Source organism: Hydra vulgaris, chromosome 08 (genome assembly GCF_038396675.1).
Source record: "Hydra vulgaris chromosome 08, alternate assembly HydraT2T_AEP".
Taxonomy (NCBI): domain Eukaryota; kingdom Metazoa; phylum Cnidaria; class Hydrozoa; order Anthoathecata; family Hydridae; genus Hydra; species Hydra vulgaris.
Window position 1 is genome coordinate 2434683 of NC_088927.1, and position 17210 is coordinate 2451892.

Here is a 17210-nt window from a genome sequence, read left to right on the forward strand (position 1 = left end):
GACACAAATGAAATTTGTCAAATGTAAACAACTTTTTCAAATATTAATTCAGAATTTTTTTGCCAAATTTTCCCAACAAGACAATGTTTTCTCTGATTAAGATGATTTATTCTACTTTTTCTGGGTGTAATTTGTGTCTGAATGATCGGACGACATTTCCACCTGAGCTAAAAACTCTCTCTGATTTAGTTAAACTTGCTGGAATAGCTAAAAATTTGTCTAGCTAATGAAGAGAGTTCTGGCAATGTATTTGAATGCAATTTCCACCAATCAAGAATCGGAAAGTCTTTTTTGGCATCAGGGAGATGTTCATACTGGCACATTTCGCTCAAAATAGGATTCAGTTCAGATGTTGGCTCTTGTGTTTGTCGTTTAACTTGCGCTTCAGTTTTGAATTAGGGGACAAATCTGCTGAAAGGACTCACGCAACAGGTTGGCACTCAACATTATCCTTAACTTGTGAGGCTAACCATTCTTTTGTTGTTTGAAATATTTTGAAGAGCTTCAAGTGAAGTCCCTTTACAGCAGGATTTAAGTAGTTTGCTGCAGCACTCAATAAGTTTCCAGTGTGACAAAGAGGAAATCTTTTCTCAATGCAGCTTTTCAAGTTTTTTGCATACAAGACACCGTAGCCATTTTTTCCATCCGTCTCAATAAATTGATCAATTTTGTCATGGATTAAATAAAGAGAACCGGCGACAGTGTTAATTGTTGGAATAGACTCAGCCGACCACGTTTCTGTAGCTTCTTTAAGTGGTGCTAAAATTTCTACTGCTTCCTCGATTGATTTCTACTGTGATGCACTGATGGTCTTTGAAGAAAAAATATCTTCATTTGCACATAAGCTGATAATTGCACTCTTTAGATGTAGGACAAAAGCCATGCAAATCAGTTCACTATTCCATCTTGTGTCAACAGATTGGCGTAAATGTCTAAAATTGATTCCTTAAGCGTCTGATTCTGATTCAAGCAACTCAGCTGCAACTGTTGACTGGTGAGTTAAAGAAGCTAAATCTTTGCATGTTTGCAACGCATCATCCATTCCAGCAGTCATTCCAAATGAGTCTCGAACTGCACATTGCAAAATATGATTGTTGCACAAGTATTGGCCAAGGCGCTTTGACAATTTGACTGCAAGTTTCATGTTTCTTGCCTGGTCGTTCACGCAGTACATTGGCAAATCAGCAGGCAAATTTAGTTCTTCTAAGAAAGAATCTAGCTTTCCTTCAATTAAGATACCTGTGTGTCTGCCTGGGAAATGTTGGACATGGGGTGTCCAGTGATGTAGCCTCCAATTTTCATCAATAGCATGAAAGGTCCAAGAGATATAGCTGTCCAGATCTCTAGAAGTCCAAAGGTCAGAAGTAAATGCAGCACTTTTTAGATTTGGCGTAATCTCCGTTATTATGCTCTTCATTCCAGCTTGAACTTCTCTTGACAGAATTGAAAGCTTTCTTGAATAAGTTGTTCTGTGATAAAGGCTCAGTTTAGGGTTTGCAATGTCAAACAATTTCTTGAAACCTCTTCCTTCGACTGCTGAAAAAGATGCCAGATCAGTGCAAAAGTAATCCAGCATTGCAGAGCCAAACGGTTTTTGAATGGAATTGTCTTTGTCATATTTGGACTTTGTTTCAAGCATTTCGACCATGGTTCGTCGTTTCTTCTTAGGGGGAGGAAGAAGAGAGTCGTCAGTTTTTTCAAAATACTCAACATAATCTTGGCTGTGTTTTTTTTTGAGGTGACGATGAAGTCTGCTTGTGTTTCCATCTTTTGTTTTCAAAGACTTTTTGCACGCCTTGCATTCAGCACCGTCACTTGTTTTTTGAAAATATCTCCAGATTTTGTTTTTTCTTGGTGACATTTTTGATCGTTGAAATGAGGCAAGAATATTTCTTTTCAATATGAACAATATGTGTCAAGTTGAATTCCATTGGTAAACTAATGAAATTAAGTCGAAAGTGCACCATTTTATACAAAAAGTTTTTGTATTTAAAATCTACTTAAAAATATTTAAAATCTAATTAAAATTTTTTAATTAGATTTAAAAAAAAAATCTAATTAAAAATCTAATTAAAAATTTAATTTGTTTTTGTCAAAAACAAATTAAATTTTAAATTAGATTTATTAAAATCACGGAGTCAAAATATTAATTAATTAAAAAAACAAATTATTAAGCGTTTTGTAAATTATAATAATTTTTAATTTGGAAAATAATATAATATTTAAGTCTCCACAGTGCAGTGGAGCATACTTCAAGACCATGGTAGACATCCCAAACAATTTTTTTTTGGATAATGAACAGGGACCATTTCCTAATTCCAAAAACGTATTAAACAAAATCATCCATTAGGGGCTTTTTGAGAAATAAGGTATTTTAGATTTTCGAGAGGAAAAAATTGTTTGGGATGTCTACCATAGTCTTGAAGTATGCACTGTGTTCAGAACAAGCTAAAAAATTTGAAATATTTTATATTGATTAACTTTTGATTAATATATATACTTAATATATGTACTTAATATATGTACTTAATATATGTACTTTATGTATATACTTTTGACTAATAAAAGTTTATAAAATAACATGTTTTTTTAATAAACATTATTTTAAACACTTTGTTTACCAATAACAGCTGTTTACCAATTAATCAGCTGATTTTAGTAAATGTTTACATAATTAATATCAACTTATGTGAAATTGTGCAGCACTACTTGTGTTTAAGTTGACATTGTTATATTTTACAAAGAATTTATTCAAGTAAGAAATTTTTTTTCAGATAGATTAATTAGTTAAGAAAATGCCTCATGAGGCAAAAACACATCCAACCATTAAATCCAGACCAAGTTATGAAGGTAAATGCCAAATATAATTACAATTTTCATTAAACAATTAGGTGATATATAAATAAATATGTTGCATATTCATGCCAAGAACATTTTTTTCTTTTAGATTTGAACACTAGAATTGCTAGAGGGGGCAAATGTGAATGTTTCATCTGTGAAAATGGAAAAAAGAATGGAAAAATTGAAGTTACAGTCCCAATGGTAGAATGCTTTACAGGAAATTCAGTTGCTCGAGGTCCTGAAAACCAGTTAGTAGAGAGAAATTTATGCAATACATGCTACGCCTAAGTTGGAAAAGGAAAGTCTCATCCTTGCACCAAATTAGAGAGACAAAAGAATTTGTCAGCTATTGTACAGTCGGCATCCCCTGTGACGAAACAAAGAGTTCTTTCAAGATCTTTGAAAGATCTTACTTCAGATAAGGAAATAATTCTAAACACTTTAGGTCTGAATAAGATGGTTGTCAGGATTGGAACTGAGCCAAAAAAACCATATTTAACATCAGAAAAACTTAATCTACTTTAACTGAAACTTGACTGCAGTGATCGTAAAATGATTAAGATAAATCAGTTTCTTCGGTTTGAGGGTGTAAATGTTAAACCAGGATTCAGTAAGAAATTGACAAGCAATAATAATGCTATTCTAGACCTTTTTAATGGGAAAAGCTTTCTATTTTTATGAAGGAAACGAGTAATTCAGGGGGAAAAGAGGTAAAAATAAATTAAAATCTTTTTTCTTTACAAATCTCTAGCAGAGAACACATTTTATGTAAGTACTTTGAATATTCACATAAATATTTTTCATCAAGTTTTAGACAGGTTGAGTATTAACATTTAATTAGTATAACAAAAGTGGCTAGGTAACTAATTTTTGATTTTTGTTTGCATGTTTAGATGGTTGAGAAAGAGGTTCCTGGAGTATATTGTAATGATGTTGAAAAGCTTGTGGCCACTCAGGTCCCTAATGATGTTGATATCAAGCTTGGCGTAGATGGGAGGCAAGGGTACCTTAAAGTGACTTTGTCAATTACATTAAAGCCAGAAATGAAGACACATACTGTCCCAAAAAAAAAAAGTCGAAATGGGGAAGGATATTCAAGCCAAGATTTTAAGGATTCAAGTGTTCACAAAACTCTCATTCTCGCCATTTTGTCTCAATGAATGAAAGCTATGAAAATTTAAAAATGATCCTTAATAAATTGAAGATAAATTCTTTGGGCTACACTGTATCAGAAGATCTGAAAGTTTTGCTCCAGATAGTTGGCAAATAGACAGCAGCATCTAAACATCCTTGCCCATTCTGTAAAAGCTCATCTCCCAAAATGATGAAATCTGAACATTATACGTTTTCTTCTCTTTGCAAACTGTACAATGATTGGGCGGTGGACAGTGCAAAATTAGGAAATGCAAAAGAGTTTAGTAATGTTGTACATTCACCTCTATTAACTGGGGACCCAACCAAGAAGATAATTGAAATAGTTAATATACTGGTCTACATATACTGCTAGGTGTAGTGGACAAGTTAATCTCAGAAATGGAAAAGAAGTTATTTGAAACCAAGTAGGAGGGATTTATATCTATAAGTTCTTTTCTGGGATCTATTGTTCTCAACCAGGTATCTTACCAAGGGCAGCATTGCCTGGAAGGCAAAGCTTGCAACCTTTTCTTGAAAAAAATCAAGAGTTTGGAAGTATTTTACCAACAGAAAGGCCTGGGTATTCAATCAGCCATGGTTCATTTTAAGGATTCATCATGTTTCATGTGTATAAGACAATTTGACAGTGAATACGACCTCGGATAGTATTGTTGAAGAAAAACAAACCTTCTTGATTTTAAAAGACGGTCATTTTGACACAAAAAACGCCAAAATCAGACTTCATGTGATTTTTTTTATCACGCAACCTCTCAAAAATCTAAAATACCTAATTTCTCAAAAAGCCCCCAATGGATGATTTTGTTTAATACGTTTTTGGAATCGGGAAATGGTTCCTGTTCATTATCAAAAAAAAAATTGTTTAGGATGTCTACCATGGTCTTGAAGTATGCTCCACTGCACTGTGTCTCATTCTACTTCTCGCGAGAATTTTCTATTTCTCGTTTCTCACGCGAAGTCCCATTTCTCACGAGAAACGAGACGAGATCTTGCTCATGGTTAATCTGCTCTACGGTATATTCATATAATATAAATCATATCTTTACACTCTAAATTTTATAAACAATATAAACTGTTTATGTACATTATATAAAACTCTAGGAATTAGAAAAAGTAAGGTCAGCAAGTATCGTTTATATATATATATATATATATATATATATATATATATATATATATATATATATATATATATATATATATATATATGTATATATATATATATAATTTATATATATAATTTATATATACAATTTATATATATATAAATTATGTTAGTGTATTCTACAAACAGAGTGCTTAATGTTCTAAAAGAACAGAGCAATAATAAATTAGTAAAAACACTTATCTAATTTTTGATTACTTCAACACTGTGTTTCACCATCAGTAGGTTCATCAGGAAGAATTCTTCTGTCAGGGTTAGGGTTAAGTAGGTTCATCAGGAAGTATTCTTCCTGATGAACCTACTGATGGTGAAACACAGTGTTGAAGTAATCAAAAATTAGATAAGTGTTTTTACTAATTTATATATATATATATATTTATTATATATATATATATATATAAATATATATACATATATATATATATATATATATATATATATATATATATATATATATATATATATATATATATATATATATATATATATATATATATATATATATATATATCAAATATATGAAATCAGTAATATAAACAAAGTTGGAGAAAAAATATCAATAACATTAATAATTTACTTACATTGTTTGCCATGTTATTTTATTTCAAAATATTTTTCCGATTCTTTTAAACGATTGTGCTAAGATGATTTTTTCTCTCTAAGACTTAAAGAGAAAAAATCTAAGTTTATAAGTTTAAAAGTTTAAAATGATTTTTTAAGTTTATATATATAAATATTTATATTTATTTATTATTATATTTATTTAATATTTATTATATTATTAATATTTATTACATTATATTATTATTAATAATTATTATTAATATTATTTATAATATTATTATAATATTAATATATAATAAATTCTAATATTATATTATAATAATATAATTATTAATATAATTATTATATTAATATTTATTATATATATATATATATATATATATATATATATATATATATATATATATATATATATATATATATATATATATATATATATATATATATATATATATATATATATATAAAGTTTATAAGTTTAAAAGTTTAAATGATTTTTTCTCTCTAAGACTTAAAGAGAAAAAATATAAGTTTATAAGTTTAAAAATATAAGTTATAATATTAGTTTTACTTAGACTAAGTAAAACTAAGATATTTGGAAAAATTTATATTGGATAACAAGCCTCAAAAATTGTCATTAAAATACCGCTTTAATTTATATTGTACCATCATACTTGAGCTAACTGGGGTTAGTCAAAAAAATAAAATGTTTATTTATTTGTTAATTTTTATAGAGTTATTTGATATGAAAGTAAATAACTTAAAACACATAATAATAAGTTACACTTACTCAAATCAAGTAAAAAAAAAATAAAAGGTTAAATTTTTTTGCAAGAAGTGATCAAAAAAATAATTTTTTAAAGGAAACTACAATAACAGTAAAAATTTAGTGTAAAACTTTTGTCTGTCCAGACATAACCAAAAAAGATAAAAGTTCTTTAACAACCTTTCTTAAAAGAAGTATCAGTTGCTATAAAATTATATCAAAAAAGAAATAAAGAAGAAATTTGAGAATAAGTATTTTGATGAAATAATACGAAGACTATTGCATACATTGACGTATATATATATGTGTGTATATATATATATATATATATATATATATATATATATATATATATATATATATATATATATATATATATATATATATATATATATATGTATATATATACAGTGATGGGCAAAACTTTTTTATTATAGTTTAACTAAACTACTAACTAAAACTAAAAAAAAGTAGTTAAACTTTTAGTTACAAACTTTTTATAAAAAGTAGTTAACTTAAACTAATTAGAAATAGTTAACTAAAATTCAACTTTTTAAAAGTTTTTAAAATTCAACACAACTAGCCCTAAAATTTTTTTCATCAGGTTTATCACTTTTTAGTTTAACATCTTTGTAGCACATGTTCACAAGTAAGCTGTTCATGTTATCAATAACAATAACAGATTATTAGATTAACAGTTTGAATTTATGATATTAGCAGACCAAGCGGAAATGATGTTGAAAAGTCCAGTTCATGCACTAAATAAATAAATACATAAAAATAGTAATAACAGAATCCTTGGAGACCTTGGTCAGGTGAGTGGTGCATAGAAATAGAACAATTTATTTGGCGATATATAAAAAATTTAGTAAATAAAAATTTAGTTAAACTTTTTCAACTAAACTAGGAAAAAAGTGAGTTAAACTAAAAGTTAACTTAAATAAAAAAATTTAGTTTAACTATTACATTTAACTAAAAAAAAGTAGTTTAACTAAAAGTTAACTAAAAAATTAGTTAACTATGCCCATCACTGTATATATATAGGTACGTGGAAATCGCGATTTACGGAACCGATTTTTATGCTAAAATTTTGGTTCTCGTTTTTTTAACTCTTTTTTAGACAGCGTGAGACAGACGTAGTTTTGTGGAGTTTCTTTTTAGAAACACATATACACATAGATACTTTTTGGAAAGAAGAAAAGCTAATCTTGATCTTTTAAATACTTTTATGCATGGTTACTAACTTTTTAATGGGATATTTTGCTCCTGAATATTAGGTTGATGTTCTCTCATAAATTTGTGGTCGAAGAAATGTAGAGTCCGCCTATTTTATTATTAAAATAGTTTGCTTCATGCATTTTCTATGCACATGCCAAATTTCAATGAAAAATAATGATAAGCAATTAGTTTAATTAGTGTTATACCAAGTATACCACTTTTTTCAGGAAGCCTTAGGCAAACGGTTTTTTGATGTGGTTCTTTTTAGAAGCATATATAAACCTTGACGACTTTTGTAAAGAAGAAAGGTTTGGCTTGATTTTTATATAAATATTGTGTATCGCTACCATACTTTTTTATGGAGTATTTTGCTGAGAATTTTGCATGAAAATTTGGTTGATGTTGTCACTTGGATTTGTGGTCGAAGAAATGTAGAGTCCGCTTTTTTTATTATTAAAATAGTTTGCTTCATGCATTTTCTATAAACATGCCAAATTTCAACGAAAAATAATTATAAGCAATTAGTCTAATTAGTGTTGGACTTTAGGTACCAAATTTCAGTTTTTCTGTTTGTTTATTTTTTGCTAAGCGAAATCCGGGTGGGACCGAAATCCGGATAAGGGGGCGATTCAAATAAAAATCTTATTTTAAATTATTTTAATTTATATTATTAGATTTAATTTAATATGAACAAGCTTAATAAAACTGTTTTAGATGCACTAACAGATAGTAAGTTCAATTTTTTTTATTCATGATAATAGTATTAATAACTATTTTCAAATCCAAAATATAATGATTAATGTAAAAAGTTCTTTATGTAACATATAAAAAAAAGATTAATGTTTCAGATTAAAACTGTTGGTATTCAATTGCAACAGTTTTAATATTTTAAAACACTAACATTTAATATTTTAAAAACACTAAGAAGTTTTTTGTTAAGATTAAATTAATGAAGTATGTAATATACTTATTTATATGTGGTTTATAATAGCCTATTAAACTATTGAATTGATTGTTAATAGTTAGTACCAGTTGACAATTTTATTAAGATATCACATATTAATAAAAATATTTCATACTTCATTAGTTTAATCTTAACAAAAAACTTCTTCGTGTTTTTAAAATATAACAAAAGATATCATTATTATTGTCTTTTATTATTTTTGGATTATATACTTCTTTATCTTTGGGTTATTGTTTAAATCATTATATAAGCATGTCTAATATTTATTTCTTTTTTAGTAGATCCTACCTGGCTTTTTGTTGATTTTTTGAGATTTCATTAGTATAAATTACATAAATTTTGGGTTTATTCATTAAAAAAACATTAACATAATCACAAAGAGAAAATAGTATACAATGAGTTAATGTAAACATTTGTAATATAATGTAAACATAATGTAAACATAAATAGTAAACATTTATATGTAACATGTAATATAATGTATTCTTGATTTATGTAATATAATATATAATTATATGTAACATGTAATATAATGTAAACATAATGTAAACATAAATAGTAAACCATATAGTAGTATAGTAAAATAGTAAAATAATGTAAACATAAATAGTAAGTGATTATGTAATATAATGTATAATTATATGTAACATGTAATATAATGTAAACATAATGTAAACATAAATAGTAAACATTTATAATATCTTTTTTATATAGAAACACTTAAAAAACTTAAGTTAAAGTTTTTTACTTATTGTATAGTATCTTTATCTGTGTTTATTGTTTACATAAATTTATAACTATTCCTAATGTTATCTTGTTGCTTATAAATATATTATCTTTATATTTTAATAGTTATATTTTCATTGCTTATTTTCATTTCATTAGTATAGTTGTTGCACCTTAAGCAGAACAGCTTTGACAATTGTTACATTTGTAACTTACTGTTAATAATTTCAAATTATTTTGTGTACAACTATTTTTGTTACTTTTAATCGAATCTACACAGCATATCGCTGGTAAGTTTGTATCAGTTTGTATATGTTAATGATTATAGAATTTGCTAAAACTTTTTAATCTGTGAATAGATTTTAAAGATTACTAATTTCAAAGTCATTATTTGCAATATTTATTTTTTATTACAAATTTTGAATTTTAATTACATCTTTGTCTTCAACGAATCGTAAGTTTACCAATTATTACTTTTTAATATGTGTATATATTTTCAACAACTGAAATATAAATTTTTTTTAAGTATTTTTTAACCTCAGTTCTTTCTACATCTACTATAAGTGGTATGTTTACAAATTTTTACTTTTTAATATGTTTATGCATATCTTGGCAGTTACAGTATTTATTTTTAATTACAACTTTGAAATCATTAGTTTTATCTTCAGCGACTACTATGACTAGTAAGTTTAAAAACTATTATTTGCAAACATGTACACACCTTTCTTATCAATTACAAATTTTTATAAAATGTTTAGTTCCATGTGCACAACCTTCTGCTTGTAAATTTATGATTTAGAAATGTTTCTGAATGATTATTGAATTTATGTTTCTATTTATATACATTATTTAATGCATTAGTATTGTGTTATCCCTCAAAGTGCAGTGGAGTTTTTACTCTCATTAACATTTTTTAAGCTATCATTGATTAATACGTTGTTCATATTATTTATTCAGTCTATCACTTTCACAATTAATTGTTTTATATTAAATTTTATATAAAATTGTTTTATATTAAATTGTTTTATATTAAATTGTTTTATATTAAATTGTTTTATATTAAATTGTTTTATATTACATTTTAAAGCAGAACAGCTTTGACGATTGTTAAATTTGTAACTTACTGTTGACAATTTCAAATTATTTTGTGTACAATTTTTTTGTTATTTTTAGTTGAATCTACACAGCCTATCACTGGTAAGTTTGTATCAGTTTGTATATGTTAATGATTTTAGAATATAGAATATTTCAAATGTCAATAAATGTGAAGAGTATTTTGCATACTTATTTACTATTCTTGTTTTAGTTTGTTTAAACTGTTGACTTTGTTAATAGTTATTTGATTTTAAATTAGTTTACCTTATGTTTACAGTTCCTAAAAATTATATTTGCATTATTGATGTTGAAATAATAGTTTATTTTTTTACATTATTTATAATGTTATTAATTTCTAATAAATTATTATATATTATTTCTTTGTTTAGTGTAATGTGGTGAGATTTGTAAAGTTATTTCTCCCTTTTCAAATAAACACAATTAAAAATTTTTTTTTTAATTTTCATTGACATTTTTTTCAAGTTTGAATAAAAAGGGGGGGGGGGGGGTCATTGGGCGTGGCACACGCCCCTCCTCTAGTAAAATAATTTCGAATACTTTTTTCTCTTTTTCAATAAACTCAATTTAAAACCTTTTTTCGAATATCTTACAAATTTTTTTTTTAATTTGGATAAGACTGGGAGGGGGGGGGGTCGTTGGGCGCGGCCGTTGGGCGTGGCACATGTCCCACCTCTAATGTCAATTTATACACCACTTATATATGATGTAAAATAAGAAAATGTAATTTAAACTTTTTAACGCAAAATATAATCAATGTTTTTTAGGTTAAAATATTTATCAAAATGTAACATTTCACTACGAGGGTGTTTAAACGTAACAAAGACATCCACCCTTTAATCTAAAATAGACCACTAATATTTGGGAATGGAATGGAAGCAAATCAGATTAACTTTTTATGTATAAAGATAACATATTTTATCAGAAAAACACTCTTTCGTGTGAAAAACTTGTATTTTTTTAAAGTTATGATGGTTTTCCGGTACCCCTCTGGCCCTCTAAACACCCCTTTTATCTATAGAATTATGTGAACTTATAGCCTACTCTTACATCTATCTTTTGATACCAAGGTATAGGCATTTGGATAAGATTTGACAAAGTTATAACAATTTTAGTGGAAAAAAAAAATTTTTTGGAACCAGTTTCTTCAATAAATCCATATATCGAAAATTTGCTACTAAAAACGTCATAACTTTTTTTTAAATTGTTCGTTTTTAATAATTTTTTCATCTTTAAAATACTGTACTGAAGGGCTTTCTAATGATATATAACATTCTAGGATATGCTCAATCTAAAAAAATCAGTCCACGTACCTATATATATATATATATATATATATATATATATATATATATATATATATATATATATATATATATATATATATATATATATTTATATATATATATATATATATTCATATATATATATATATATTTATATATATATATTTATATATATATATATTTATATATATATATATATAAACTTGAAATATATATATATATATATATATATATATATATATATATATATATATATATATATATATATATATATATATATATACATATATATCAGGAGCGGATCCAGGCTGTAGCAAGTGTAGCAAATGCTACAGTCAGTTTTTTTTCACTTTTTTTTTTTTAAATACATTTTTTTTTTTTCATGCAAAATAGAAAAATAATTTTAAATAAGATATGCAGGGTACAGGTAATCAAAATGCGGCGCTTCAAAAATTTATTCAAAACTGTATACAACATAGTCAACTGTCTGAGCCAAGTTGACTATGTTGCAGAAATATTTCATTTGGAAAAATGAAATGCTTCACTGAAAAACCCATGTTTTTATCGGGTTTTGTCTCACATGCCCATAAAATTTTAAGAGAATGTCAAACATTTTTCAGCGTATCAACTTAAATTGAACTGGGAGTTAAATAAAATGGCAATTCGACTGTAGCAACTGTAGCAAAAGTCGATTTGTCATATTTTGAAACAACTCTATACATACCCCCAATAATTTTTATATGTTGAGCCTATTTACGTTTAATCTTTTTATTAACAAGGAGGTCTAACGTTGTGACTATAAGTCATCAAGTGAGAACCTGTAGCAAAAAAAAAATTGTTTTGCAAAGACAGAAACTCTGTAAAATATCCACTCTCCGTTAATAAAACTTTTTTTAATAAAGTGTGTAAACATTAAATAAAGAGGTTTTATAATTATAAAGACTAAATCAAATAGCACCGTCTGTTGGTTTATTTATTTAACCTATTATGAAAATGGTGAAATTTGTTTATGTTTATGAAAAATGGTGAAATGTGTTTATTGCTGTTCTACCAGTTATTTATCATTGAAGAAGTCAAACGACTAAAAAATGTTTTATAAAATTTATAGATTTCCCAGAGACAAAGAGAAGAAAACACGTTGGGTAATTAATGTAAATAACTGTATTATATATAAACTATTGTTGTGTTGCGACAGAAGGAGCGTTGTGGGTGTGTCATTTATTACATTGTATATAACGTTTATAATGTTTATTATACCCTCGGGGGTATTTGCAAATGTATATATATTGAGTAAAGATATTTACAAAGTGTGTGAGAAAAAACAAATATAGAATTAATATTACAAGCTATTTCGGCAATGAGTATCGTGATAAAGTTTGTAGATTCGCAATACGATGGTTCGGGTGAATTTTCAGAATGGATACAGAAATTGGAACTGGTAGCAAAACTTCAAAACGTTGACGAGTTGCATGTGGTGCTCCCCTTATTTCTCTCTGGCGGAGCGTTTGCCGTTTATCAAGGTCTTAGTGATGAAATAAAAGAAGACTACAACGAAGTGAAAAATGCACTGACTACTGCCTTCTCTGCTTCTCTGCTAACAGCATACGAAAAATTCGTAAATCGCCGTCTTTAAGAGAACGAGTCTGTTGACGTATATCTCGCAGAATTAACGAGGCTGAGCGAGCTAATATCATCTCTCGTAAGCGAAGAGTGGATAAATGTCATTCTCGGGTTACCAAAAGAATCATGTTTTGTTAGTTGCGTGAATCCTGTTGCCATCAGTCCAAGGTAGGTTCCTCAAGGACGCGGAAAAAAGACCATAACTTGCTACCGTTGCGGCGAAGATGGACATATCAGTCGAAATTGTAGCGAAGAAATTGACAAGAAGAGGTGCTTTGTGTGTGGAATGAACAATCACCTGGCCCTGCACTGCTATAAAAAGTGTACGAACTCAAAAAAAATGGAAGGGAAGCCACCCGTTTTTGTGCGAGCGGCTTCCCACAAAATTTAAAACCGCCAACTCTCTGCGTATATGTTAATGGAAGAAAAATAAAACCATTGTTGGATACTGGATGCTCCAAATCCATTTTAAGTCGGGAAATTGTAAACGCAAAAAATGTCAAACTCGCAAGAGAAAAGGTTGTTATGATGAATGGAAACTTAATTGAAATAAAACACCAGATTGTTGTTAATCTTTCTATAAATGATACCACCATCGATTTGGAATGCCTGGTGGCAGACATTGTTCCCGAATATCAAATGCTACTTGGTATGGACGCAATACGACTACTTGGAGGTGTCCAAGTCGGGAGAGACGGCAAAACCATAAAGTTCAATGTGGAACAACTAACTATCGGTGCTGCTGCCGTTTCTCAAGAAAAAACGAGTGAAGTATCCTCGTCTACTATTCTAAAGCTGATTGATAAAGACTTCGTAGCAGAATTCATAAATAGCAGTTGGAGCGTGTCTTGGAAATGGCTAATGGAACCACCAACTTTCATATCTCTGAAGACGTTAAAAGTGAGTACGCAATGGAAATAAGTGAATGGATAGCATAGGGATGGCTGAAACCAAACTGAAGGGAGATGTAATGGCATCATTCCATTGATGGCAGTAACTCAACGAAGTAAGTTAAAAATACGTCCGGTGATGGACTACCGGGAGTTAAATCAATTTGTATCCAGTCATACTGCAGATGGCGATGTTTGCAGTACCAAACTTCGCAACTGGAGAAAGTTGGGAGAAAATCTTGAGATAATTGACTTAAAGAAAGCGTACCTGCAAACTCGTGTCGACGAAGCATTATGGAAATATCAAGTTGTGGAATATGAAGGGCAGCGTTACTGTCTAACAAGATTGGGTTTTGGTTTAAATGTGGCGCCCAGAATAATGAATAAAATCTTAAAAAAGGTATTATCCTTAGATAATTTGTCGAGTCTGGGACGGATTCATTTATTGATGATATCATTGTCAATAATAACATAGTGTCAAGTTGCAGAGTTCAAGAACTTTTGAAAAAATATGGCTTGGATTCTAAGTTGCCAAAAAAACATGTCGGTGGTCGTGTGCTTGGATTGCGAGTGTACAAACAATGCAACCAAGTCCGTTGGAAACGTGACAACATACCCAAAGTTCCGGAAGGAAAAATGACACGTCGGCAAATCTTTTCTTGGTGCGGACAGCTGACCGGACATTTTCCAATAGCAAATTGGCTGCGCCCTTCATGCAGCTAAAAAGAGTTTCGAGTAGTTGTGGATGGGACTCTTTGGTGAACGAACGTGTTGTTAAATTAGTAAGCAGTTTGAATGAAAGAATTACAAAGGAAAATCCCATTGTTGGGTCATGGAACATCAAAAACATTTCTGAAGCAACAGTGTGGTGCGATGCAAGCAGTTTAGCTGTTGGCATAGTTTTGGAAGTGGCTGGGGAAATAGTAGAATACTGTTCGTGGTTGAGGAAACAAGATAATACGGCTCACATTACTCTTGCAGAGTTAGAAGCCGTGATAAAAGGAATTAATCTAGCAGCAAAATGGGGATTCAAATGTATTAACATAAAGTGTGATTCGGCTACTGTTGTCGGTTGGTTGAGCTCCTTAATTATCGGTGACAAACCCGTTCGAGTACACGGTCTTGGAGAACTACTTGCCCGTCGCCGGTTGTCGTTAATTAAAGACCTTGTGAAGGAGTGCAATATAAAATTAAAACTTTTCCTGGTAAAGTCAGCAGAAAACAAAGCCGATGCTCTTACGAGGGTACCACAGAACTGGTTGCATTCAAACCATTCTGCAATGACAGCAAACATTGTACCGCCTGATGTGAAGTCGTTTCATAATCTTCATCACTTTGGAGTCAATCGAACACTTTATTTGATGAAACAGACATATCCGAAGGAGAAAGTTTGCAGAAAAGACGTTGAATCAGTCGTGAAAAGTTGCGAAAGATGTTTATTGATGGATCCTGCGCCAATTAGATGGGAAGAAGGAAATCTTGAAGTTGGAAAGAGCTGGCATCGTTTGGCTATTGACATAACCCACTACAAATCAAAGATTTATTTGTCTATTATTGACTATGGAAAAAGGAGCAAGTTTGCAATTTGGAGAAGGCTACAGAACGAGAAAGAAACAACAGTGTGCTTCCATTTAGAAGAAATATTCCGAGAAAGAGGACCTCCGTGGCAAGTTCTACTTGGCAACAGCAAGACTTTTCGCTCAAAACTTGTTGGTGAATTATGCGCAGAATGGGGAGTGTCCATCCTGTTTCGTTGCGTTTACAGGCCATCTGGAAATGGAATTGTTGAACGTCATCATTGCACAATCAAGCGCATGGCAGCCAGAAGTGGCAAAGACCGGTTAAAAATGGTATATTGGTATAACATAGCTCCCAGAAAGAATGGCGAGGAAACATCGCTCCCTTACAAAGCTATATTTTCCTACGAGTGGAAACCACACACAATTTCTGCCAAAACTAACGTGGAAGTTCTCCACAACTATACACAAGGACAAGAAGTATTTGTAAAACCACCTGACTCAAAACGCACAAGCGAATGGAACAGAGGAAGAGTCTCAAATGAAGGACGAGGAGTTTCGGTAGAAATCAATGGATTGCCGAGACACATGTCGGACGTCCATCCTGCTCCCATTGTAGTTGACTTGTCTATCAGAGAATTGGAAGAACCCATCGCGGATAACCTGAATCTCCGAAGATCGACGCGAGTGCGGAGGTTTCCGAATAAGTATGCGGACTTTGTGATCTAGAGATCAAGGGGCTTTGTAATTAGTGTAAATAACTGTATTACATATAAACTATTGTTGTGTTGCGACAGAAGGAACGTTGTGGGTGTGTCATTTATTACATTGTATATAACGTTTATAATGTTTATTATACCCTCAAGGGTATTTGCAAATATATATATATTGAGTAAAGATATTTACAAAAAGTGTGAGAAAAAAAAAAAAATAGAATTAATATTACACGTTGGATAGAGCGTTTACCTAATGCGAGTTTTAAAACGTCTAGCAACACTTTAGTATATCATCTGAAAGACATCAAAACTTCAAAACGGTTAAACTAAAATGCACAATTTTCCTCTCAGATAGATTATTAGTTTATTCTAAAATTGCAAGGAACCTTCTACTACTTTTTTTTAATTTGGAAATTTCAACTAGGAAATTACTGCTATTATTCTCTGTGAAAAGGTGTATGTTACAAAAATGTTATTGTATCAGGAAGTTGTTATTTTTGGAAAACCAAATATATAAATTCTCTTTCGAAAATGATTATAATATAGACATAAATCAATGTAATAAACATCTTTCCATGTTATTGACGCATTTCCGATCCAGATAGAAACACTAGTATTTAAAGAATCTGCATGAATATCATAAATCTTCCAAAGTTAAAAGCTCAGCTCTAA

At 29.4% G+C, this 17210-nt stretch overlaps 2 protein-coding genes and 1 long non-coding RNA gene across 3 annotated transcripts; 2 read left to right on the plus strand and 1 right to left on the minus strand.

Moving 5' to 3' along the window:
- Positions 1 to 946: 946 nt before the first annotated feature.
- On the minus strand, positions 947 to 1861 carry LOC136082923 (E3 SUMO-protein ligase ZBED1-like). The gene has a single exon (XM_065802337.1). The coding sequence runs from the start codon at positions 1859 to 1861 to the stop codon at positions 947 to 949; it is 915 nt and encodes a 304-aa protein (XP_065658409.1).
- Positions 1862 to 10441: 8580 nt separating this feature from the next.
- LOC136084111 (uncharacterized) lies at positions 10442 to 11458 on the plus strand. The gene is made up of 2 exons (XR_010640346.1): positions 10442 to 10593; positions 11277 to 11458. It is a non-coding gene; the product is annotated as an uncharacterized LOC136084111 (long non-coding RNA).
- A 3560-nt stretch (positions 11459 to 15018) lies between these two features.
- LOC136082924 (uncharacterized) lies at positions 15019 to 16551 on the plus strand. Its single transcript, XM_065802338.1, has one exon. The coding sequence runs from the start codon at positions 15019 to 15021 to the stop codon at positions 16549 to 16551; it is 1533 nt and encodes a 510-aa protein (XP_065658410.1).
- Positions 16552 to 17210: the final 659 nt, after the last annotated feature.

What these genes read in the sequence shown, in the direction of transcription:
- LOC136082923 (XM_065802337.1), bottom strand. Translation starts at nt 1,861, where the DNA reads ATGTCACCAAGAAAAAACAAAATCTGGAGATATTTTCAAAAAACAAGT.
- LOC136082924 (XM_065802338.1), top strand. Translation starts at nt 15,019, where the DNA reads ATGCAGCTAAAAAGAGTTTCGAGTAGTTGTGGATGGGACTCTTTGGTG.